Raw genomic sequence first — 27507 nt, forward strand, 5'->3', positions numbered from 1 at the left:
CAAACTAGCTTGAAAAGCCAGAGCTCGGGGTGTGGTGGGTTGAGTCTGCACGGGCACACCATGCCGAGCAGCTGCAGCCCTGGCAGGGCGATGTAGTAAAAGTCTGTGGGAATCCTGTAAATATAGTACCTTTTCAATTCCCCTGGGACTGTACTTCATTACATGGTGTTCACATCAACAAACAATATGAGAGTGGGGGCCAGTGACGGACGGCACGCTGTTCCTTTAAATCCTTTAAAAAAGATTTTATCAGTACTAGCCTTCAGAATGTCAATCCAAGCAAACCAATTTTGTGCAGCAATAAAATCAGGGTTTAGGAGGATGAAAAGGGGTGAAACTCCTACAGTGTGAAGTCTCTGTGCATGCACTGTCCAGACACAGCAATGTATTTAAAGAGTAAATCTCTTCATTACAGCCGCATGCTGCAGAACTCTTGTAGGCACAACCCTAACTAATGAAAAAAAAAAATAAGCAAGTGCAGCCGAAGCGGACAGCGCTTGTGCAACTAATTAAATAAATAAATAAATAAATATACAAGCACGGCCAAAGCAGACCACGCTTGTGCAACTGATTAAATAAATAAATAACCAAGCGCATCCGAAGCGGACCGCGCTTGTACAATTTAGTAAATAAATAAATGAATACCTCCGTAGGTCGGAACGCTCCAATGGCTAGGGCAGTGCAGCAATAAAATCAGGGTTTAGGAGGTGAAGAGGGGTGAAACTCCTACAGTGTGAAGTCTCTGTGCATGCACTGTCCAGACACAGCAATGTATTTAAAGAGTAGATCTGTTCATTACAGCCGCATGCTGCAGAACTCTTGTAGGCACAAACACAACTAATGAAGAAAAAAAAAAGACACGGAACCAAGCGCATCCGAAGCGGACGCGCTTGTACAGGATATCAAATAAAACTGGGCTGCAATTTATCTTTCAGCATGGTTATTCCACCTGAAAGACTGAACAGTGTTCACAAGTGCTTACTTTAAAAACAGTTTGTCCTTCCTTGACTATAACCAAAATAAACTCATCAGTTTCCAAGAATGAATTCCTATAGGAAGAGTGAAACAATTCTTTCAGGCTTAGCAAAATGGTTATTTTTGGCCTTTGCCGAGATTATAGTTCAGGTATGTTGGACTGCGAAGGCTGAAGCTGTAAATTCAAGGTCTCAACCTTAATTTCACAGGATTTACTATGACACAGCAGAACATGTGGCGAAGCAATGCACCAGCTTTGCCATGAACTGTAAGAAACTAGGCAGCTTCACATTGGACAATTCCTGTTGTCACAATCAGACAATCTGTAAATGAGTCAGCTTGTACTACTTAGGAAATGGTCTTCGTGGGGGGGTCAGATTTCTTGAACATTTACAACTTTCCGAGCCCCAGTCGATGCGGATGGGCCCCAGACATACCTGGCCTTGCACAAGACATTCAGGCGGGTTATTTCAAGGACGAACACTGACGAATCTCAGATGTGGCCAGACAAAGTGCTTTCCACTCCGAGAAAGAGCCGCAGGTTGTGGATTTGGCAGCTCGGCTACAAGTCGAGACAACACCTGCACACTATACTGGCTGGGAAGGTCTAGCTAGCGTCCGACAGCCTCTCAATTTGTGTATGGTGGTTTGGGGGGGGGACAGATCTCCAGCAGTTTAAGCAGCGAATGAACGCATGAATCCCCGATCAATGGACGAGAAGGATTCTTAGCCAGGTGCAAGTGCACATGCAGCCAGAACACCCTATACAGAGGCTGGGGCATTTCACAGATGTCCACCATGCCACCACATGCCAGCATACATTAATATACAGGTCACCCACTAGTACGAAGCAAAGCGCAAACAAGACAGAGGGCATTGCTGTGGGGAGGGGGGGAGGAGAAATGAGACAATGCGGGCAGGGGAGGGGGCGGAGCGGGGAGAGCGGCGATGAGGGTGTGAAGCAGCAGGGGCCTTTGAAGTGAAGCTAAGCTTCACTTCAAAGGTGTGGGAGGAGTGCGGCTGAGGGAACAGATGGCGATTTGATGATGTGCACGCGCATTTTATAGGTCAATGCGCTTGCGCATTGACCTAAAAGCGCACAGGCAAAGCACCAAATCGCCCAGTTGGGTAAAGTCTGTTTAAGTCGCTATAGTCTTGCTCTGCTCAATGCGCATGCGCATTGAGAGGCGAGACCTAAAAAGAGGGGCTCAAAGACGAGACCTGTGGAATCCCGCAGGGCAGTTGAAAAGTATGCAATGCATAACTATCTAGTTCCACAACTTGCTCGTGATCAGTCAAAAAAAGATTTAAGAAGGAAAGAGCTTACCATGGTCTACCGTATCGAAGGCCGCCGATTATAGATCCAGTAAGATCAATGTGGCATTACCTCCGTTGTCAAGCGAAGGTCTAATTTCTTCCATCGCAGTAATCGGGACGAGTTCAGTAGTATGCTCACTCCTGACTCCGTACTGCGTAGGATCCAGTGAGTGGTTAGTATTAATAAAAGTAGTCCATTCTTGAATCCTACATTTTTCAAGATTTTGCGACGGTAGAGGCAACCGGCAGTTCGGGCGATAATTGCAAGGGTTAGATACATCCAAGTTAGTTTTTTTTAACCGAGGCAAAACAGAAGCCTTTCAGATTCTTGGGAATATTCCTGTTTTAAGAACCAGATTGAAGATATCCGTTAAATGGTGTGCAATAAGGCCCAAGCCTACGTCGGCTATTTTAGGGGGGCAGGGATCTGCCAGTGAACCAGTTTTGGTTATATTGAGAAGCTTGCGGATCGGGTCATAGGAGATTGACTGAAATTTCAAGAAATGGGCCGGGTCGGCTGCTGATGAACAATTGGGAGCTATTGAACTAGCCAGTAGACCTTTGTTTTGAGTAGTGGAGCTACTCCTTATCCTACAGTGATTTGGGACGAATATATCATAAGTACTACAAACATTTTTGCAGAAGAAATAGGGGAGAGTGTTGCAAATGTTTGATCCACTACAGTATTTCTAGTCTCCGGGGCTCGGCTGAGTTTCTGAACCACATCAATTAGTTCTTTAGTACTGTTATTGGCAGCTTTAATTTTGTCAGAGAATTAGTTGGTATTTGACTTATGAATCAGTTCTTTATACTGAGCGATCAATTCCCTATAGGTTTTTTTCTCAGTGATGTCATAAGAGCTTCTCCATCGCCGTTCTCGCCGGTAGCATTGCCTTTTAAAGAGGCTAAGTTCCTCTGAAATCCAGGGCTCGGTAGGGGTAGCTCTGCTTACTTTCCCTTCTTTCAGGGGTGCTAAAGTATGGACTATCGAGGCAATCCAGGAATTCTACTGATGCTATCTCAGGGTTGCAGGACATGGACGGTCTACTGTTATCCATTAGGGCATTAAATTCAGCAGTGTCTAAGCAGTGCCATTGGTATCGTTTAGGCCTCCTGGCTGGGATGATCCTATTGCCAGAGGTAGTGGGTACAGATTAAGTCAACAAAACTGCTGAATGACCCTACCAGTATAATGGGAGTAAACGTTTAAATTCCAGTACAGGGCAGTCTGTAAAGACTTTGTCCAACAGAGTACCTACTCTGAGTGGGGCTTCCAGTGACCTGTTCTAACCCTGCACTAGTCATCAGGTCAATGAGGTCGCTTGTTGAGTCTGTCCTGTGACTTCTCCAAGTGAATATTGAGATCACCTAAAATAGTGTAGTCCAGAGAATTGACTTTATACTCCAGTAACTGACTGAGGAGGTGTATAAAGCTGGCTCTGAAACCTGGCAGGCGATTAATAAGGAGACCATTAAAGGAGTAAGTATTTTTAATGGCGATTTTAAAAGAGATCACTTCATAGTCTTGGCCTTCAAGTGATCCCGATAGACTATAGCTAGGTCCCCTCCCTTTTTGTCTTCCCGGTCTTTTCTAGCAATGGAGAAACCTGTTGGGGTGGCTATATTCATGTCTGGGCCTGAAGCATCGTTGGGCCAAGTTTCCACAACAAAGACAATGTTGAGGGTGTGTGCTACTACGAAATCTGCAAATTCATGCTTATGTTTTACCAGTGAGCGTGCATTTATTCGTACCCTGTGCATGCAGTGTGGAGCCGTGTTACAACCAACCCTTCAGACAGGCTTATTTAAATTCACCCTAGTATTCATGAGTGTGAGTGTGCAGCACGCTTAACCTCTGTGTCGCCATATCTCAATACTGGGCCCAAACAGTGCACACTCGATGGAGATATATCAAGAAGCTTACTTTTAGAGTAGCAGATTATCCCTTTCAGTTGTTGTCTGAAACCGGCAATGGGGTCCCATTGCATGTCAGCTGTGACTTATATGGATGCAATGTTTTCACTGAAGGAGTCCGATAGATTAGTTGAAGAGGTCTTGAGAAGTAGTGTTGTTGGTTACTGCAGGTGTGGTGAACTCTAGGATGATGGCAAAGATTTTTCCTTGCTGTTGTTGGTGCCAGTGTTGATGCAGGCTGCAAGGGCTGTGTGCTTGGTCTTCGGATTTGCTTCTGGTATTGTCTCAAGGAGGATCTGAGATTGTCTTTGTAGTTTTGGCTCTTATTCCACGTGCACTCCATTTGCTTTCAGTGCGATTTCGTCAGCCTGAGTTTCTTTGTACCAGCTGGCTTGTGTTTATGTTCATGTATTTTGCTGCACTTGAGGGCGGGGCAGTTGCTAGGTGATTGGAGGGCAGGTGACGGGTAATGGTTTGTCGACTGATTTTGTTGAAGGACAGTCCGGCCCAGGAGGAGTCCAGGTGTCTTTGTGGGTCCGGTGATTTGCTGGGAGAGACCGAAGGGAAATTAAGCTAGGGTAGGAGCGGTGTTCCAGGAAGTAGTTCAGGTCAACTAGGACGATAAAAATGTTGGAATCCGTGATGAGGGCTGCATCAAAGTCTGTGATGTCGCTGGCCAGGTTAGCACAGGGTCCTTTTGGTCTGCATATAAAGCTTACGCAAAAGGTAAAGCTGGCTGTGATTTTTGTAGGTTGAAGGTGAGGTGCTCATGGTGTTGGTGCAGCTGATGTAATGGTGACTCCACCTCTGGCCTCGTGCTGACTCTTGTCTGGTGATCTTGTTGGCTGCCAGGGATGGCAGTAGTAATGTCCGGTGTAGAGGCTGGTTTTAGCCAAGTTTCTGTGAGGAGGAGCAGTTCCTAGGCGTGATAGTGAGCAGTTCCTATATCTCTGCAATGCGTTTGCTGAGTGAGCGGGTTATAAGAAGCATGTGAATGTGTTGCTGTTGGTGGGAGGTGTGTGCATGAGACCCTGCAGGAGATAAAGGTGAAGACTCCTTCTGTGTTGTTGCTGCTGCCCAGTGAATGACAGCCAGGGTTGAGGGTGTGTAGGAACGCAGTAGCGGTGGATGGGTGGAGTATCAGTGGCCCTGGCACAGTGTGGTCCATGCATGGACGGGCACAGATAGGCTTGCTTTTAGTGAGCCCATGCTGCGGCTGATATTATCCAGGTCCTGGGAGTGGGACAAATGCAGGTTGTGGTAAACTGGGCGTGGAGAGGCACAGGATGCTGGCGAACGAGCAGGATTAGCACATCGCAGAGGTAAGGAACAGAGGGAGGAGAGGGTACAGCAAGAGCGGGAATCGGCACAAAAGGTGAAAGAAAATAGAAAGAAAAGGTGAAAAATAGAAAGTCAAAAACAATAGTGAGACAAAGCAGAAAGAAAAGCACAAAAAGAGAAGGAGATGACAGGGAAATTATGAGGAAAGGCAAAAGGGCACAAAAACAGACCGAGGTGGCAATGAAATAACAAAATGGACTAACCGTGGCAAAGAGACACATTAAGTGGCAGACCATGCTACAGCATGCAGGATGCACTTATGAATGGACCAAAGTAAAGTCTAGGAGGCCATGGAGCATGGAATTACCACCATGCAGATGTGAGAGTGTGCCAGCTTGAACAGTAGTTCTGATATCACTTTCTGGAAAAAACTGTCTTTTAGAAGATATAGCTGGTCCCAAGTCGTCTTTGGCTTTTTAGGTCTCGCGACCTATCAATGCGCGCAAGCGCATTGAGCGGAGCGAGAATTCAAGTGCTCAAAATGCTCGTCAAACCAAGGGTTTCGTTCGTGCGTTTTTCTTTAAGTTCACGTGAATCACGTGACCAAACAAGCACGCGCATCAGCCTCCCTCCCTCCCTCCCTCCTAATTGCATTTTTTCACGGCCGCACAGCACATCAAAGGGCTTCTCCCAGCGTGTGCTGTGCAGCTTCTCCTCCCCTAATTATTCATGGCTGGCCGCTTCAGTTTCCCGGCCGCTCTTGGATTGAACCCTGTTTTCCTGCACCAAAGGTAATTCTAGCTCTCTCCTTCTCTAGCTTTCGCTCTCCACCTAACTCGCCCATCTATCTTTCTCCTCCAATCTACTTGCTCCCTGCTGCTAGTCTTCCGCGTCACTCTCTCTTCCCACTCGAGCCCACCTCCCACCCCTTCTGCCGCTCGCTCTCTTCCTCCTGTCGCCTCTCTCTCCTCCTCTGGCACTGTCCTCTCTCGCCCCATACTCTCATAACTTTTTATGTTTACACACTTTGTCTGCTTAGATTGTTTAATGGTTGAGAAATATGTACCTTTTGCTGTGACAGCTTCTCGAATATTCTCTGAGATGGTGTTCAGCATTTAACAGTAAAGTGTTAGAAAAAGGTAGCTCCATGCTAGCAGAGCTCGCAGAGTGTTAGGCCGAACACATAAACTACTTTCCAGCTCCGAAAATGTGGCAGTGTGCAGCAGTCACCAGATAGGGGCTGTTTACGTTTTCTCAGTGCTCTTGAGTGACTTGCACACCATTTGGCAGCGCCATTGCGGGCCCACCACTCTGCCTTCAGAATGGCCGCCTATTGGTGCATAAACTTTTATGTCCCTCTGTTTGTATCAGCTGCTAATTGGGAATCTACTTGCTCCCTGCTGCTAGTCTTCCGCGTCACTCTCTCTTCCCACTCGAGCCCACCTCTCACCCATTCTGCTGCTCGCTCTCTTCCTCCTGTCGCCTCTCTCTCCTCCTCTGGCACTGTCCTCTCTCGCCCCATACTCCATTAACTTTTTTCGGAAGGCCACAGGTTTGACGTCGGAAGTCTTGCAGAAAGCCAGACTAATGTAGTCGCTATTTTCACACATAAATTGATTTTACCACAGGGAAAAAGTCTGCGCTCCGTCCTTGAAATCGCGTTCTGATTTATTTTCACTTCTATTACACTGGAGGACTGCCATGCAACAAACAGCTCATCATTTCAACAGCAACACTTTGACCGTGTTTTTTATTGCACACTTTGTCTGCTTATATTGTTTAATGGTTGCGAAATATGTACCTTTTGCCGTGACAACTTCTCGAATATTCTCTGAGATGGTGTTCAGCATTTAACAGTAAAGTGTTAGGAAAAGGTAGCTCCATGCTAGCAGAGCTCGCAGAGTGTTAGGCCGAACACATAAACTACTTTCCAGCTCCGAAAATGTGGCAGTGTGCAGCAGTCACCAGATGGGGGCTGTTTACGTTTTCTCAGTGCTCTTGAGTGACTTGCAAACCATTTGGCAGCGCCATTGCGGGCCCACCACTCTGCCTTCAGAATGGCCGCCTATTGGTGCATAAACTTTTATGTCCCTCTGTTTGTATCAGCTGCTAATTGGTTTGGTAGCTTTCTCACAGAAATCGCTCAGCACTTAAACCGAATTCCAGGTTTTCCAAGAAGCAATGCCAATGCGTGGTAATATTCAGACGTGGTGTGGCATGAAACGTACTGTTGGTGGCGCTGTGCCCTTTTACGAGTGCCCTGGTGGTGCAAAGGGGTGACGTGACTATATCACTGCAATCTTTGGTCTTCCCAAAGGAAGTCCACATTACAACTCCCATTTAAACAATTATGTTCCACAGATGATGAATTTCTTTTATTAGTGCCTAACTCATTTTTATGGTGCACAAACAGTAGAACTTGCTACATACCTCGTATTGCACTTTGAAGTTTATTAAAACATACGGTTATGTCTTATTACTAAACACATATGTCTAATATGCACTAAAATAGCACGTAAACTCCGGAAATAATAAAACCCTGGTTTGGCTTTGTTACCATAAAACCAAATGATTGTTTATTTAATCACGGCTTCCCCGTTTCACCACATTGTGTGAGCTTGGACACTTTTTTTGCAACACTGCGCCTCAAATTTCTCACTTCACCAAATTGAGAGTGCGAGGAATCGGCCAATGCTCTTCAGTCAGACATGCTAAACCTAGAACATGCTTTACAATTTCATTTTTTATGGACACGCTTCATTGTTTGATAGGATGTCAATTCTATTATTTTGTAATTGTAATTAGATTTATAAGAGCGTGTACCACTCAGCGCCACCCCAGCATTAATCTGCGCAACCATTCAACAACAACTGGTTCAAATATGTTCTCTCAATGTTTCAAGCTTTATTACAAATGTCACAAAAAGATGTTAATATTTCACTTCTAGTTTTGGAACTTCGTCACAATAAAATACACTGAACATAATCTTCACAAAAGTTATTTTCAAAAGTTTAAGCTATTGCCATTATAAATTAAAATCACTTTTATTTAAGTATTATTTAAAAAAATTTAAAACCTTTGTAATATCAATACATCTAAGTCACGTAAATACAAAACATGTTGCATTACAAATGCTATAGGTGTCAAATTTGCGAAAGTTATAACTATTGGCATTGCAAATGACAAAGCTATTCATTTAGCTATTTTCAAAACCAACACATAAATAAAAAAAATGGACATTTACAAGACCAATAGCTCAAACTTTCCTAATGTGAGACCTATTGGCAACGCAGTGCTTGTTGGTAATGTGTTCTTGATGGTGAGGATGTTATCCAGGGTTATTTCTGGTGACTTCGCATTCTGTGAATTTTGAGGTTTGAAAACATCAAGGATCATGTCATTGAGTCAGATTTGTACTATTTCTTGTTGGTTATTCTCGGCAAATATTAGCACTCCCAACTTTAGGTAGGTGCTGGACATCCAGGTCTGGATGAGGTGCAGGCTGTATTTAAATTATTCTGTTCCCGGAGAGGAGGAGGCTTTCAACATCTTGGTGAATTTTTGTTATCGTGGAGTAGAGCCTCAACAGCCTCCATTTGGTGTTTAAAGATTAAAGGGGATTGTGTAAAACCTGGGGGAACCCCACAAGTAGGGGTATCTTTTGGAGCCAGGAGGGTTCCCATGTGAATAAGCTGATGTCAGTTAGAAAGATCATAAGAGAACCATTGAAGGTACTTTACCAATGAATCCTTTTTAAGGCTCCATGGTGTGGCTAAGTGTAGATTGGTAGACTATGTTGGAGGCAGCTTAGAGGTTCTGCAATATCTTCATCGCTCTCTGCTGTCTGAAGGAAGTTGCCTACCATGTTTAAGGTAGCACTCTCCGTACTGCAGCATGATCTGAAGCCAGATTGGGAGTCGTGCAAGAGATGGTTAGCATTAATGTTGTTTTGGGGTTGAGTGTAGACCATTTTTAAGTGATCTTACTGATGTAGAGTACTCAAATGATGGGCTGGTACTAGGTGAGGTCTTCAGCGTGTAGTGTAGGTTTCTTAGGGGGTGGAAGAACAGATATGCATGTGTTAAGGTACATGGAATTAAAGAGCCATCCAGCTTCAGGTAAGGATTGGAAAATTATAGGTTGGCTCCTTAAGCTTTTGATCTTTTACTTACCTATGTCAGTTTGCATCTTAGTAGTTAGTGTGGGTGGGACCAGGGTGAGAGACTGGAAATAGAATACTTACTACTAAATTGGAGGGTTTTAAGGAGGAGTAAGAAGGGATTTGCGGAGGGGCAGACACCCTCCCTCGAAAGTTTCACAAACTGCCACTCTAAAGTTACTACAGCCAGAAAGGGTCCAAAACAGTAGTGAACTTACACCAGCTCAGACCTGGAGCCGGTCCAGCACCACACATGGGCAACCACTGGCACTGCAGTACCCGCCCATGGAAAATAATTGCGGAAGGGTCTTAAAATAGAACCCGTTGGAAATAATGTTAGAGTAAATTCATTTTTTTTAACTTTATTAAGCAAATAAATAAATAAAGTAAATATTTTTTGATAAAAGTATTTTAATAACCGTTTCTGTAAATTAAAAATGAACGTAACAAAAAACGAAGTTAATTCTACATAAAACCTGGTGTAATTTTTAATATATAATAAGAAAATATAAATATTTTACCGTAGGTGTTTTTTTTTTTTTTTACAAATCCTATTTAAATTAATATTTAAATTAAGATTTAATTTAAGCTACTAGTTTTGTAGCTTGTTTTTTCCAAATATGTTCTACATTTAAAATAAATACACAAAAGTTGTTTACATTAATATATAGTAAGCGCTATATAAATGCAATTACAATATATTTTTTTAAAGTCTGATTAACTTTTTTAATATTACATTTGCCATGTGGAGATCGCAGCCCCAGTGGTGGAGAACTACGCCTACATGTTCAAAGTTACTAGTAGTAATTTCAAACTATTAACTTAATTCTGAATAAAATTAATACTAAATTAAACTTATTAATATTACATTCAAATTAATGTTTAAAGATATATTAAAAGGCATTGATACCTAAAGTGGAATTTTCATATTTACTAATGTAATAGAAATCACAAACAGTTAAAAACATTTTTTAATTAAAGTTACATTTGTTTCAAATTTATAAATGCTACTAAAATATTACCCTACATTTATTTTTAATTTATATTTTGTTTAACACTAAATTAAATTGATATACCTTTTTAAACATTTTAACTAAATTAATTTCATTCAGCATTATTTTCTATGGTGTGTTCTTTTAAGTTTCTCCCTCATTTATTTTCTGTAGGCGGATGTTGCAGTACCAGTGGTTGGCCATGTGTGGTGCTGGACTTATTCCAGGTCGGAGCTGTAGTACATAACTACTGTTTGTGTATTTTTTGGATGTTGTTACTTTACACTTGTAAATTTGTCCTCCCCTGTTTCAGGAGGCTGAGATATGCAAGTCTACACTTTGTAGTAAATTTACACTCTGAAATAGTGCATAGCCGAAAATAGTAAAATTACTACTAATTGTAAACATAAATTTGCACTTGTAGATTTACTCCATGTAAATTTACCTTTTTGAATATGACCCATTATGTTACTTTGTTGTCCCTTCTGTGTAGCATCAATATGGCGCAGCCGCAAATATTGCAAGTTATTTATAGGTCTCGCCTGAGCCAACGCATGCGCTGCTCTGGCGAGACTTTTAGTAAGGGCTTCGGAAAATGCTACCACAAGCATTTGCTGGTAGCCTACAGCTTGCGGTTACGCGCCTGAGCGCTTACGAGCACAGGCACCATCTTGCGGGCACCCTTACAGCCGCGATGACTTTCACTTTCGCTGCGCCGCCATCTGCCTTTCCTCGCGCGCCTAGATCCGACCCTCCCACACCACAGAACGCGTCCCCGCAATCGCGATCTCTTTCACGGCCGCCCATCCCCGTTACTTTTATGGGCGTGCGGCCAATGCTTGTTGGTTTTTGGGATTGTTTTTACTTTGCTTGTAACCGACTCGGAGGAACCCATTTAGGTGGAAGATATCTTCAAGTCATTGGGAACTTGAGGCTGGGCAAAGCTTCGGGCAGCTTCACAGCTCCCTTTTATAAACACTATATAAACATTTTGCCCAGTCTTTAACTTACCCTATCAGACCCCTTTTACCTGAAGAATACTGAATTGTAGCAGGTCTCCACACGAACCATGGGAAAGTTGTGGCCTTATTACAAAACAAGACTAATTTCCAATGAACACATCGGCATAACCTATTTGCCGATTACCCTAGCCTCAGATATATACAAATGCGGCAAGAACAACTTCAGATCGTTCTATAGCTCAAAGAACTTATGTACTTGCACACCCTGTTAAGGAGAATAGCCTTGATCCCAAGAAAAAAATCCTACACTTATCCCGAGCCCCCCTCCCCTCAGCATCCCACCCCTCAGCCCCCCAGCACGCCCCGCCCCCAAACTTCAGAAAACACATCGGCATAACCTATTTGGTGATTACCATAGCCTCAGATATATAATATATACGAATGCAGCAGGAACCACTTCAGATAGTTCTATAGCACAAAGGACTTATGTGCTTGCACACCCTGCCAGGGAGAATAGCCTCGATTCCCACGAAAAAATCCTATACTTATCCTGAGCCCCCGCCCCTAAAATTCAGAAAACCGAGCTCACGTTACAAGGAAGGGGAAAGCCCAGACAGCACTCACGGACATGCATATTAAATCTTTAACAGGGAGGCTTGAGGGATTCCAAACTTATATCACTATTACTTCACTTCCACATTTGATGTAGAGCAGCTCCAAGGGAAGACTGAAAAATCTGTTTTATTGACCAAAACATAATAGCTAGACCTTTGACCGAGGTTCATGGATCTTCAAGAAACAAAGATGCTGTAACCTTTACATCTCACTTGTGACCAGTGTCACGTTAGACTCTTGGGACTTTCTCGATGAGAATGGGTTTACTACCCATTGTTGCTAACTACATGGAAACACTGATTTTACTCTAAGCCTACTCCGATATCACTTTCAGATATGGGTATCACAAGGGTGCTATTATTTAAGGGACTTTTACTCTAATTGGGTAATCCGCCTTTTCGAAGGCATAACGTCTCTCTAACATACCCGGGAACAGGAAAGGTTTGGGTTTCAACGAATAGGACACAGGTCAACAAGCCGTGCATTCAAACTGGCACTACGCCAGCTTACTTTCTTCAAGACAAAATTCCTCGAAACCCCTGATCTTCCAGATCTATTCAACTCCACGCATGTCCCCCACATCAGAACTTTAATCGGGGGTGGGAAAGAGTTGTGGGAATAAATTAGATGCGAAACATGGGACATGATCTTTACCTGCACAAATAACTTTGCACAACATGATCAAGGGCGGGATAGACACTAAGATTTTATAGGTGGCAGTACATCCCGCAGTGACATCACACTATAGATAAAACTTCTCAGCAAAAAGTTGGGGACACGTGTGCTATTCCATATATTGTGGTTCTGCCCTAAACTTGAACATGTTTGGGGGGGGGCAATCATGGTTGCTTTTGACCAAATTGAGGACCGAATCCTAGAGAAATGAGCATTGGCATAGACAATAAGTCTCGCTTTTGGGACCTTTAGAAGTGTTTAGTTATGCAGCACAATATCCTTGGTGCAACAACATCAACTGTTGCATGGCTAAGCACTTATAAGGTCCCAAATGCGAGACTTATTGGCTATGCCAATGCTTGTTTTTAATGGGGTGTGAGTCTAGACCTTACATGAAGCTTCTCATGTTCGTACCACGTGCAAGCATTATACTAACTGTGGGTTGCAGTCTGTTATTGGGAGCACCTTGGCACGCATAGCCAGCTGGCCAGCAAACATAGCAGTTGATACTCGACAACTTAAATCATTGATTTCAAAAGGCAAAACCTGTAAATCTGCTTGCTCTATCTGGCACAAGGTAATTAAACATAGGAGGCGTCTTCTTTGGAGCATAACTCTGATTGAAACTGCCAAAGTAGAAGCTGTGCTTTTTATTTGAAAATCAGCCCAGCCAAGTCTGGAGGCATTGGTCTGCACTGGCTTTGGTCACTTTTTGTTTACAGCACTGCTTCATGTGTTATTGTTCTATGTGCCTGGGAAGTTTGTACTGTGATGTATTGTAATGGGAGTGTGTTTGTCATGCAAGCTTGTGTGCTAGCCCTGTATGTTTTTGGGTCTGTGTCTCTGTATCAGTCGAGGCTCCTGCTGCGATACTTTTTCTGCTCTATTCATGAGAGAAATGTGCACTACTGGACACTATTGTGTGTTAGATGAAGTACAGGTAGCAGCAGTACACACTTTTCTGTTTTCAGTGTAAAATGAGCTTTGTGTTTGCTTCCATCACCCAGGTTGTACTTTCTGCATGTGATTGAGTCTTGCACAGCTGCTGCCCATGATGTATGTGCACTGTGGTAGATATGCTTTAAAAACATCTCTCCACTGTACAAAATCTCAAACTATGTGATATATCACAAATCTGAGCTACTGTGAAAAGTGTCCAGGGGTTTCCTTATTAGTTGAGAGGGTTTGCTATGCCATCCAAAGTGCTCTATTAGGGGGTAGTAGGGTCGAGGAGACTTAGGCTTCACACTGAGCAGTGCAGGATATTTGTACATAACACAATGATAAATGAATGAGACACATGACTCAAGGCGATCCACACCAGTATATAAATATAGCAAGTATCTTTATAAATATTTAGGCATCAGAGAGAAACATCGGGTAGGTATGTTTTTAAATATAAATTCTTTTCACTTTAAGAAGTAGACACACTGCAATTTCTGAGTACTGCAATGTTATTCTATGGAAAGAACAGGTGAAACCACTATTTACTTGAGTGCTGGGGGGACCTTATTGACACAAGTGGGCCACTTCAACTCAGGCCAGAGGCGACGGGTGCAGTGATGGCTTCAGGTGTCCTGGTTTTGGCGGTTCCTGAGACCTTTGATTCTTCTCTTTTGGAGTTTCTTCAGAACAGGTCCGCTGTTCGTGGGAGGTCTTTAATCTTTTTTGAAGGCAGGCAGTCCTCTCAGTCAACAGCTGCAGGACGAATCTGCTTTGGTGCAGTTGTCAATGAGGGGTGCAGACAGGCCGGCAGGGTTGGTACCAGGTCAGCTGCTTCTTCTCTTTTCTCTTCTCTTGCGGCTCTTCTGTGCCTTCTTTCTTCTTATGTCCTCAGTATCTGCTTCTGTGGTGCCAGATCCTCCCTTAAATACTGAATTTGGGGATTGTAGGGGAGTAGCCAATGGGCTACTGACCTTTGGTGTCACTTCTCCCCTCTGTATGACAACTTTCTGTGGGAAGTGGGCCTAACCTTGTCTCAGAATTCCTAAGTATTGCATCACAAAGATGGCTACTTCTGAAATATTAGGTCCACCTCTCTGTAGCCCCCCTTAGGCATAGCTTGGGTGTGACACACCTACCTGACTAGCTAATATTCGTACCTGTCCAGGTGCCAAGGGGGCCCTCGACAAAAGGGTCGGCTTCCTCTCCCATGAGGGGAGCCAGATTTGCATTCCAAAGGTGGCAGGGCTTTGAGGGTTGCCGCCCAAGGAGGGCTAATTAGCAGTTCATCCTGTGGCAGGGAGTGTATAACCCTCTTGGGTCTCCTGAGAGCAGAAGCTCCCACCCTTGGTCAGAACTGTGTCTCGGGTGGCAGGCTGGCAGAAACCAGTCAGCAAGTACACCAGAAGCTGGTAGGTTTTCAGGGGGTACCTCTAAGGTGCCTTCTGGGTGCATGTATTGGTAAATCCATCACTGGAATCAGCGTAGGTTTACCAATATATGATCTTTGATACCAAACATCCCAATTTTCAGTGAAGCCATCGTGTAGCCGAAGAACTCTTTTTCACCAGTGTCCAGCAAATGTTATAAAATGGCTTCCCTGGTAACTTGTACTGGTGGTAATTGGTCTGACCAGCACAAGGGCATATCTGCTCGTGCAGGAATGCCCTCACATGTAAAATTCAGCACCCTGCCTTTGGCTGTCAGACCTGCTTTAGGGGTGACTTACGAATATTACATGCATATCGCACAGAGATGTGACATGTTGTATTTTCACTTTTGTCTGCACCAAGACACGCAGCCCGTAATAGCAGCCTTGCATGTGCTTGGTGAATGGTCGTTTGGGGTGGCACAATTTGCGCTGCTGCCCTTAGGGGACCCTCTTTAGTACCTCGGACTCTAGGTACTAGGGGTACCATTTACTAGGGACTTACAGTAGGTGCTAAAGGTATTGTAAAGTAGGGGAAACTATTGAGCATTTTTTGGAAAAGCAGGAACCCAGTACACTTCAGTTAAAGCTGTATCACACATCAGGCAAAAAGAGGGGGGTACTGCAACAAAATCCCAGTTTCCTACAATAGGCTTTGTCAGTGCTTGTTTCAAGATTGATATAGGGTTTTGTAGTTTAATTGCAAACATTATAGTGGAATTGCAGTTTCTTACCCTTTCTTTCCCCTCCAGTATCTATATGCTTTTAGCGTTATTCCAATGCACTGTATGGATTCTGCTGAGCTCGTAAAGCAGCCACTAGATGTCACTGAAAACCCATTCCGAAAATCTGGCAAAGAAGCAAACAAGAGCAAGCAGTCCAGACTTGCAGAAGAGGTATGTGTAACAAGGCATTTTTTTGGGGTTTGCGTTTTTATTTCTAAATTTGTGTATTTGTCACTAATGATGTACTCCTATTGAATGCACTAAAGCTTTCGCCGGATGTCATTGACCATTACATTTGCTTTTCAGTTTTATCCCATTTGAGGTGGCACCCTCTTTAAAAACCTTGATGAACATCCTATGTACTCTTCATCAGACTGGGGAGTTGACTCAATATAGTGGTGTTTGCGGAAATGCTTCTCAAAAGTGATATCCGCAAGCTAAGACAGTGTCAGTAGTCTTCATCTTTGGATGGGGTGTAGCCATTTTTTGACAGGTTACAATGGAATCCTCCTGGACGTACATAAGTGATCATAGTCTTGGATGTACCGTACATGAATTAAGTAACCTCTACTACTTTACCAATGTTTTGTAGTGCATACACTCTAATCTCTTACGCCACTAACTTGTACACCTTGTAGACCCAGCTTGTAGAGAACCACAGAAGGATGGGACATAGGCGTCTAGCCACTACCTCCCCCAAGTTAATCTGAGTTTTCTTAAATGCTCCAATTTTTGGCTTATTTCTAGTACTAGAAGTTAAGCACTTCAGTATCCTGAGTCCTGTGTCTTCAAGTTAGGCACAGATTGTTTCTGAGATGCATTAAGCGCCATTCAAATTGCTATAAATAGATCCCTCTATCTCGGCTCAAAGTATAAACCAACCTGGCCCAGCCTTCATTTAAAAATTCCAATACACTTTGATAGTCTGTATCCCCTTTGTCATTGGCTATAACATTCCAGATAAGACCCTCCACTGGGTCTGGTGGCTTATAGGACTAATTCGTCTTTTGGAGCCATCTTTGTACCATTGCCATAGATTTGAATGCTGGTGGTCCCACTCTGCATTTTTCCCTCCAAGGTCACTAACATTAATTATGTTGAGTTTGATAACAACATCCATCATCTTTCAATACACAAACCGGGGTGAATGTGCATGCTAAGATTTGTGCCTCATGGGGAGGCGCTGTCCAACAAATTGTATTCTGTGGCTGCAACTGTTAATCCACCTCAAACATTTCACATAAAAACAGTGTACCACTTTACCACTATTTTCTCTAGAGTTCGAAATAGCGGGCAGTCTGCTTATTCCACAGCAAACCTAATCCCGCAAGGCTAAAGCTTGTATCTATATACACTAAATTCAGGAAATGTATGGTAAAAAAATTGAAAAAATGAAACTCAATTACATAATGAAACTGTAGAAAGGAATGTTTGCACTACTGAATCTACCCTGGCAATAGTCTTTCAAACATCTTGATGCTTAGTCTCAAAATATTTGCCCCCTCGCATACTTCTCATTGGAATACACTTGCTGTTGGTAGGTAGGTGTTGGGCTCTGCATTGATTTTGCTCTCCCCAGAAGTGGCGATTGAACTGCATCCAAGTGTCTTCCCCATGTGCTGATGTCCGATTGTGTTGGTCTTTGTCATGGATCGCGGATCAAGAGCTGACCCCCAACTTCTTTCGCTTCAGTTGACAAGTTTTTTTTCTTATAAATGTTTATTGTTCTTGTGTCCAAGGGAAATGTGCCACCCTAAAACTGCGGGGTTTATACTGGGAGGGAACTTTTGCAAACCAATATCTGTGACTGATCCACAAGGTGTTTGTCTTCTGTCTGGGTTCACGTCACGACTCCTTCTGTGTGGAGGTGCCCTTATGAATCCTAAAGGTAATCCAAGAATGGGAGTTTTTACACTTAAAAGATGCGTATTGGCACATCCCAATGAACAGAAAACACAAACGTTACCTAAGATTTGTCATAAACCAACAACACTACCAGTTCAAGGTACTGACTTTCGGTCTGAAATCCGCACCAAGGGTGTTCACAAAGTGCCTTGCAGCAGTAGCAGCACATCTCAGAAGGCAAGGAATTCATGTTTACCCCTACTTAGATGACTGGTTAGTAAGAGCAAACTCATACAACCTATGCAAACAACATACACAACAAGTGATGGAGACACTGGTTCAGCTGGGATTCCCCATACACAAGCAGAAATCATCCATAGAACCGGAACGCAAGAAACTGTTCTTGGGCGCAGAAATAAACACTGTGCTAAGGAAAGGATTTCCCAATTGAAAGGATAACAGCTCTGCTAAAGGAGACTCACCTATACCAGAAGGGGCATCATCTGACAGTGAGGACAGTCGGGAAATTACTAGGATTGATGCCTCATGCATTCACTTAGTTCCCAATATGCGTCTACACATGAGACCATTTCAAGAATGGCTCCAAACACAATGGTCACACGCTACAGGGAGTTGGGAGGATCTAGTGGTGGTCACGAACAAGGTTCATCAGGAGATGGCATGGTGGAACAGAGCAAATATAGCACAGGGGAGACCTTTCACACCCCCAACACCAACAGTGACCAAACAACAAATGTGTCCCTAATAGGATGGGGAGCACACATGGACAAACTCTAAATAAGGGGATTGTGGTCACCACAAGATGCGGTGAAGCACATCAATATCTTGGAACTAAAAACAGTGTTCTTAACCTTAAAAGCCTTTCAGAAAGAGCTATACGGGAAAAAGGTGTTTATCCTGACAACACTACAACTTTGTTTTACATAAACCAACAAGGAGGGACTCGCTCTGTAGCACTTTCGAATCTAGGGTACTCCACAGATAGACCTATTTGCAACACCCCAGAATGCAAAATGCCAAAACTTTGCATCCAGGCGACCCTGCAACCAGTCCCTGGGGAATGCGCTATAAATAGACTGGTCAGGGATATTTGCGTACGGTTTTACAAGAATTGCCACGGCGCATTCAACAAGAAAGGAGAAACGATTGCATTTCTTGCTAACACTCAAATTCAAGACATTTGCATGGCTGCAACATGGTCTTCGGTACACACATTCACAAAACATTACTGTGTGGACATTCAAATGAACAAGGGAGCACAAGTAGGACAAAAGGTCTTACCTCATCTATTTACAAATCAAACTTCATCGTCCAACCAGCCACCACAAGACTAGCAAACCGCTACATAGTCTATGCACAGCATAGTGAATCCAGAAAAGATTTGCGCTGCAAAACAAATAGCTTCTTAACTGTTGGTGTAGTTTTGCAGCTTGAAGGATTTTGTGTATTCATTAGCGAACCCACCCTCCTCCGCAATGAAGAGAACCAGAAGGAAGAAAATAGAAACAAAAGACAAAAAAGAATTTGAAGATGGCTACCAAAGGTGTGGCTTCTGGAGGAAGTCCGTCGATGTCACAGAAGGGCACCAAATGGTACTAAGTAGTCAACACCAACCAACAGCAAAAAAAAAAAATGAAAATACTACAATTCCGGACCCAACCACTAGATGGAGGAATAATGCACAGCATGGTGAATCCAGAAAATTCTTCAAGCTGCAAAACTACACCGACAGGTAAACTATTCGGTTTCCCTAGCTGCCGGCTGAACTTAGGCCCTAAATCCACATCTACCCACATTGCAAAAGAAGGGGCCGTTTTCAGTGTAAAAAACGTGGTATCCATGTTTCATTTTGGACCCTTTCTTGTAGTGGGCACTAGGCCTACCCACACAAGTGTGGTATCAGTTTTATCTGTTGACTTGGGGGAACAGAGAATAGTAGAATGTGCTTTTACAAATCTGATTTCTCTTTATCTGTGTAAGAAAGCCAATTTGAAAAATGCCCTCCGAGTCACATGCTAGTATGGGTACCCACACATTGAGAGATGTGCAAATAACCACAATTCCTACTCTCCATATCTTGTGCCCGTTTCAGAAAGACACATGTTTTCTTGATACCCATTTTTCACTCTTTGTTTTATCATATGAATTGCTATATACCTGGTACACAATTGAAAACCGTTATTGGCTCTGGGTACCTCTGGGTTTTGAAAAACATACAAACTCTATATATCCCCGCAACCAACAGAGTTTACCGGACATCCTGGTATATTGCTTTTGATAATTTGTCCTCATGACCAGAAGTTACAGTTAAAACATTGTCACAAATGGGTGTTTTTTCCTGCTCATTTTCAATATATTTTATATTTCACCAGTTAGTTTCCTTGGGAAACCTTGAGGGATCTGCACAAATAACTCATTGCTGAATTCAGAATCTTGTCTGCTTTTCAGAATTCTATAGCTTTCCGGGATCACCCATGGGTTTCACAGCAGTTTGCACCACAAACTGGAAGTAGGTTGAAAGCTCAAACATTTTTGGAAATAAGGTTTCCTCTTTGAAAGAAGCCAAAACTCTGGTAAAAAAAATATATATTTTTTGATTTACCTGAAATCTGGGAAGGTGGTGACTTTAGCACAGCTAACCTTTTGTTGATGCCTGTAAGAAAGTGCCTCTTTTGACATTCTTAGCCCCCACTTTTTGCTTGGAAATTGATGTTATGATTGTAGTGCACAGGGTCCCTGCCAACCAGGTTTCCTATGCCAGTGCTTCTTCCCTAAAAGTATTCCACAATTGTCCCTTCAGGCCTCCTTTAGGTCCCTAGTAAATGTTACCTAAGGCATTGGGACTGAAGAGGGTCGCCTAGGGACCCCCAGGTAGGCCATGCAGACTGCCATGTTAGCGCGCATGGCCTGGTGCGGACAAAAATGGCAAAGGCGACATAGCATTCTGCCTGTGTACCATTCCAACTGGCGTTTTCTAAGGAATAGGTAAGCCCTCCTTTTTACATTCCTAAGGCAGGGTGCACTATACCACAGGTTGGGCATATCTGCATAAATATTTAAGGCCGTTGGTAGATATTGTAATTGCCAGGAAAGCCATAGAGAGTACATGGGCTGGAAACTCGACAACTTTAGTTCCCCAGCACCATGATGGCGTTTCTGAACCCAGGAGTGTTTGCTACCAAACTACTACTCTCAATAAACCCACAATGATGCCAGTGAGATTTATTGATAAATGTACTCAGAGGGCACTTCAGAGGTGCCCCCTGAAAACCTACCAATCAGAGTGTGGTCACAGACTGGCTCTAAGCAGCCTGCCACCACCAGCCCTGTTTCTTACCACTGGGTCGAGAGCCTCTGCAACCAGAGTCAAAGCACATCCTGGGCGGAGAAGCACACTTCCTCCCTCCATGCTCGAGAGGGTAGCATCAAAGGTCTCCCGCCTTTGTAATGTGACCCCCCAGCCTCTACTGCTAGTAGCAGATGGCAGCCCTCTGTTTACAACCCCACTTTGGGCGGGAAGACTGGTGGGAAAACCCACCTAGGAAGAATAGGAGGTGTGCCCACCTCTGCCAACTCCATCCCTAAGGTGGGAGAAGCTAGGTGAAACTACTCTTTCAGTCCCCGCCGTCTTGAAGATTGGGATACCCCTCCAATCGGGGCTAGAACTATGCCCCCTCCCACAGGGGGGTGGCCTAATTGAGGGTGTAGCCACCTCAGGTAAGGTGCCTTAACTGCTACTTTCCTAAAACGCCTCTAAACGTAGCATTTAGGAGGCCCCCCTCAGACCTGGAATCTTGTTCCTGCTGACCTAAGAAGGACGAAGAGCCCGTTCAGCGAAGACTGAAGATACCTACTGACTTGGCCTCAGCCCTCCTGGCCTGTCTCCAGCTTCAAAGACCCTGCAAAGAAGACAACACCTGTCCTGAAGCCAGTGACCCCTAGAACCTGAGAAAGCCTGTGTGACCTTGGATAAATACCAGAAGTACCTGTCTGAATGTCGAATCCTCAAACTATTTTGATTCCTCTGTCGGGGTTTTGTCCCTGGACATAGTACTGAGTCTGCGCTGGTTGCAGTTACTAATAACATCAGAATGTCACTGGACACCGGTCAAGCTGTACTTTTGGTGCTGCTTGACCTATCTGCAGCCTTCAATACTATTTCCCATCAGACTCTTCTCAGGAGACTTGGGGACATAGGCCTCCAAGGAAATGCCCTGAAATGGATGTCTAATTCCCTGTCTGATAGAACCCAGACCATTAATTTGGGCCCTTTTCGCGCGCAGACCACAAGAGTGACCAAGGGAGTACCTCAGGGCTATTGTTTGAGCCCTACTTTATTTAACATTTACGTTACTCCCTTGGCGGGACTATTGAAGAAATTGGGATTTGTTCCCATCTCCTATGCTGATGACACTCCGCTTCTACTCTCCTTTGACAAAACTAACCCCAACATTCAAACTACCTTTTCGGAGGGTATGAAAGTCATTGCTGAATGGATGAGGGGCAACATTCTTTAGCTTAACGCAGGAACATCAGAGGTAATGCTGTTTGGAGAATGAGTGGTGAGGTGGTCCCCTAGTTGGTGGCCAGAGGAACTGTGATGGGCCCCAACTAACAAAACAGGGGGTTAAAAACTTAGGAGTCCGCATAGACCAAAAATTAACACTGTAGGAGCATGTCACCACTACTGCTGGAGCATGTTTCCATACACTCTGTCTCCTCCGAAGAGTTTTTCATTTTTTTACCATCCTCCGCGTGGAAAACTTTGATCCAGGCATTAGTGTTAAGTCGTCTGGACTACTGCAATGTTTTGCTAATCTTGGCCAATGAAAATTCCTTGGACAAATTACAGGTAGTCCAGAACACTGCAGCTTGCCTGGTTGCCAATGCCCCTCCCAGAACAGCCTCTTTTCCCTACTCCATAAATTGCACTGACGTCCGGTGCGGAAGAGGATCAAATTAATGATCTGCTGCATGGCATACAAATGCCTAAACAACCTGGGTCCCAGCTATTTATCATACAAATTTGTCAGGTATTTGCCACCCAGGTCCCTCCGGTCAGGATCCAAAGCACTTCACATCCGGGGGATACTCATCAATAGTCATAATCTATGAATAACCCCCGCCCATGTGCGGGATCACAGAGCATATATAAAATACATATATATACCTATATATGCATATGTGAAAACATATATATGTGCAGCCTATATTTCCACAATGGCCAAAACGCTGACATTACATAGGTTTGTATAGTAGCACCTATACTCTCCCAACCCCTAAGGAAGGAGAGCAGTAAACATTTCTCATCCAACAATGCTTTATTGCGATAGAGAAACCTGTAATTGCAGGCATTTGCCAGTAGGCTGCAGTAGAGTATAAGAAAGCAAATAAAACTGACACCTTGTCTTTAAGGCATTAGAGTAGGGTACCATGCTTTTAAGACCTTCAGGAGACCCCTTGCTCCCATGATGCACCACAGGTGGCAGTTAGGTCAGTCCTTTTTTTCAGCTCCTTCTGAGAGGATCCTGGAGCTTGAGCTCTTCAGTTTTGTGACTAAAACTGATTTTGAAGAGATTTTTTCAGACAATTCAATGTGTTCTGTCTTCTAAAGGCTTCTGCTGCTGGTTTTGTGGACTTCCATACATTGTTTACAGTCTGAATTCCAGATTTATTCAGGAAATGCCCTTCCTGCGACAAGAAGATGGCACTGGCAGATCCACACTCTGTGTGTATTGTGTGTCTTTCATCCTCACACAATCCTGACCAGTGCCACTGTCAGAAGTTCTCCAGGCGAACCCTGCGCGACAAGGAACGCATAAAACTCCATGCTCTGCTGGAAAAGGACAAGAGTCATCAGGGTGGTGGTCATGGAGGCCCCAGGACATCATCTTCCAGCAAGCAACGTCAAAAGCGGCGACAATCCACCTCTCCTGACCCTAGGAAGAGAAAGGGGACAAGAGAATCACAGTCTACGTTGAAGTCGCCATCGAAGAGGCCTAGACACTCTTCAGGAACACCATCTCAACGTCGAGTCTCCGCCACATGCAAGTAAGTCCGCGTCAGGGCACCACACTTCGGGCTCGAAGTCTGTGGGTGCTGAGAGACCCAAGTCTCCGTCTATGTCGAGGCTTCCCGTCGACGTCTAGACACTCTCCGCCACCCTCGAGGGGGTCAGCATCGAGAGTTGCAACTGCTAACATCTCGCCACCTGTGGGCGTGCCGTCGTCGAGAGGATCGTCTAGGTCCCACCACTCAACGTCGAAGATCGCCGTCGACACAACGTCATGGAGGATCGCCGTCGACACGACGTCATGGCAGATCGCTGTCTATTCAACGCCATGGCAGATCGCCGTCGACTCGACGCCATGGCAGATCGCCGTCGACTCGACGCCTTGGCAGGTCGAGGTCACCTTATCGCCTTAGGCGTTCGATTTCAAGACCATTGAGACCTCATTCGACGCCGATGGTGACTCAGACCTCATCGCTGTCAACGCACTCGACGTTGAGAGAAAAGGTCATAGGAATTAGAGTCCCTGCGGCAGTCGGTCCCCGGGTCAAGATTGTCATCTGGAGACTGCTCATCGTCTCCAGGACTGCACATTGTGGAGATCTCACCAGAAGCATCCCCGAAACCTGCAAAGGGGAGGGCCCAGGGTCTGTCGCCTCGCCGTCCGCAAGGTGCTGTCAGATGGCCTCAGTAGTCAAGACTCTGATTATTCCCACACGTATTCGCCATCCAGGACCACTCCTCGGAAAAGCACTCCGGCTGGACCATCGAAGTCTCCCACTAGGAGACCATGATCGCCTCCCAGGCCAAGATCCCCTCCCATACCAAGAACGCCTTCCAGACCTGTTCGCCTTCTACACGTCGGTCTAGGTCCAGGGGTCGTCACAGCCGTCATAACGACAGACCCCATAAGAGGAAGTGCACAAGATCGCCCACATGGTCTTCCTCGACAAGATCTACGGTCCGGGACTACTCTCCGACCATACCTGACATCTCGGCCTTCACAGATGTTCTGGGTAGAGGTGCAAAGAAACTCAACATCATCGATACCTTGCAACACCGGACAGCTCCTAGACCGCTGCTACGACTGGTGCCAGGATTTTTGGAACCGGCTATGGCCACCTTCCTCACCCCTGCGACGGTGGGTTCTGTGCCATCCAGAATCGCCCAAAAATACAAGGCTCCAGCAGAGGACCCCTTGTTTCTCAGGGCTGACCCACCAGTGGACTCTGTCATTGCGGCTGCAGCCATGAAGTCCCACTCCGCTTCTACATCAACCTCTGTTCCTCCTGATAAGGATAGTAAACCGATGGACTCATATGGGAGTAAGATGTGCAATACTTCAGCGCCATCAATGAAGGTTGCGAGTGCCTCTGCCCTTCTCTGGAGATACGACAGATCTCTTTGGGACTCCCTGACACGTTTCACCGAGAAGCTTCTCAAAGAAAACCGGCAGGATTTCACAGAAATTCTACAAGAAGGGGGGCTAGTAGCCAATCAGGTGATAAGTGCTGCAGCGGATGCTTCAGATCTCGCCGCTCATGGCTACTCCCATGGAGTCTGTTCACGACGCTTGGCCTGGCTGCGCCTCACGGGCCTCAAGCCTGATGCACAGAAGAAAATGTTAAGCTTCCCTTTTAAAGGCTCGTCTTTGTTTGGGGCTCACGCTGACGACGAGATGGGCAAAATGAAGGCTGAGATGGACACTGTCAAGGCTGTTGGTCTGGAAAAACACAAGGAGTTCAAGAAACGATTCCGTCAGGGCGACAAACGTTCTTTTCAACAGAGGGTTCAAACCCCTCAATGGTCCTCACAGAACCAACAAAGATACCAGTTCCAACAAAGACGCCCTGGAAGAGGAAGAGGCAATAACCAGCAACGGTCCACCTCTAAGCAGCCTCCCAAGCCTTGAGTTGTTGCTTCCTCCGCAACAGTTCGCCACTCTGGTGGAAGGGAGTGTAGCTTGTCACCTGGAAGAGTGGAAAGCCATACCAAGAGGCAAATGGGTGCTGAATATTGTGCAGCATGGTTACTTGCTGAGGTTCAAGTCTCCTCCTCCGCAAGTGCTCCCGCAATTCAAGCGCCTTCCTCAAATTCAAAGTCAGCTGTTGAAGGACGAAGTATCTACCCTACTCGCAAAAAAGGCCATAGAGGAGGTCCCTCCCCTACGAAGAAATCTGGGGGTATACTCCCGTTACGTTCTAGTCCAAAAGCGAGGAGTAGCCAAAGAGTACAGACCTATCCTCGACCTGCGCCTGCTGAACAGGTTTATCAGAAAGGAGAAATGTTGTATGGTAGCCCTGCATCAGATCTTTCCTCACCTTCACCAAGGAGATTGGATGTGTGCCATCGACCTGCAGGACGCCTACTTTCATATACCGGTCTCAGTAAAGCATCGCAAATTTCTCTGGTTCTAGATAGCCAGTCACCACTATCAATATCGAGTGCTTCCGTTCGGCCTCAAATCCGCCCGGCGGACATTCTCCAAGTGCATTGCGGTGGTGGCTGCCTTCCTTCGCAGGCGGAAGGTTTTCGTCTATCCCTACCTAGACGACTGGCTCCTGAAAAGCTCCACACCTGTTCTGCTTCACAGCCATCTCTCATACTGCCTCAACCTGATGCATTCTTTGGGGTTGCACGTCAACTACAAAAAGTCGGTCCTCAACCCCACCCAACGAATACACTATCTGGGCGCTTCCCTGGACTCCGCAGAGGCAAGCGTGTGTCCTTCGGATGAGAGGTTGTCATCAATGCTTCTGAAGTGCTGCACCCTGCACAACACCCAAAGTCCTACAAGTGTCGTCACTACTGGGATTGATGACCTCGTGCATCTACATTGTGCCCAATGCACGCCTTCACATGCAGCCTCTGCAGCAGGTACTCGAGGACCTATGGTCCCAGAGGTCAGGTCACTGGGAAGATCGTGTCTCTCTCCATCAAGTTGCCAGAGACTCCAGGTGGTCGATGAAACGCTCTCACCTGCTGCAAGGAGTTCTGTTTCATCCATCGCCTCCAACGCAGACAGTGGTCACGGATGCCTCAATGCACGGCTGGGGTGCTCATATGGACCAGCTTAAGGTACAAGGTCTCTGGTCCGATACAGACAGAAGCTATCATATCAACTTCTTGCAGCTACGGGCGGTCTATCTGGCGCTCAAGTCCCTGTACCCGGCTCTTCAGTCCAGCCACATTCAAGTTTAGACAGACAACACAACAACCATGTTCTATCTGAACAAACCAGAAGGCACCAGGTCACGAGTTCTGTCTCTGGAAGCTCAATCCATTTGGCTGTGGCTTCTGGCGAGAGGTCTCTCCATTGTTGCAGTTCACCTTCCAGGGATCCTGAACGTTCAGGCAGACGGTCTAAGCAGAGACTTCGTAGAAGCGAACGACTGGGTGGTCAACGAAGACGTCGCTCAGGAGGTGTTTCGGCAATGGGGAGTGCCAGACATCGATCTGTTCGCAGACGCGGCAAACACGAAAAGCCCTGTTATTCGCGTCCAGGTTTCCCCAGCAGAGATCACAGGGAAATACACTTTTGATCAGCTGGTCTCAGACATTGCTGTATGCTTTTCTTCCACTCCCTCTGATCCAGGCAGAAATTCTACAGGACCAACACCAGGATGACCCTGATGGTGCCGGAGT

At 45.1% G+C, this 27507-nt stretch overlaps 1 protein-coding gene across 2 annotated transcripts in view; it reads left to right on the top strand.

Moving 5' to 3' along the window:
• Positions 1-27507, top strand: part of CWF19L1 (CWF19 like cell cycle control factor 1) — a 232099-nt gene that overhangs the window by 79495 nt on the left and 125097 nt on the right. For both annotated transcript variants that reach the window (XM_086921175.1, XM_086921183.1), the window contains exon 8: positions 16014-16157. In XM_086921175.1, the coding sequence (XP_086777301.1) occupies positions 16014-16157 (144 nt within the window). The remainder of the gene's footprint in view (positions 1-16013; positions 16158-27507) is intronic.

The sequence above is a fragment of the Lissotriton vulgaris genome, chromosome 1_1 (assembly GCF_964263255.1).
Source record: "Lissotriton vulgaris chromosome 1_1, aLisVul1.2, whole genome shotgun sequence".
Classification (NCBI taxonomy): Eukaryota; Metazoa; Chordata; class Amphibia; order Caudata; family Salamandridae; genus Lissotriton; species Lissotriton vulgaris.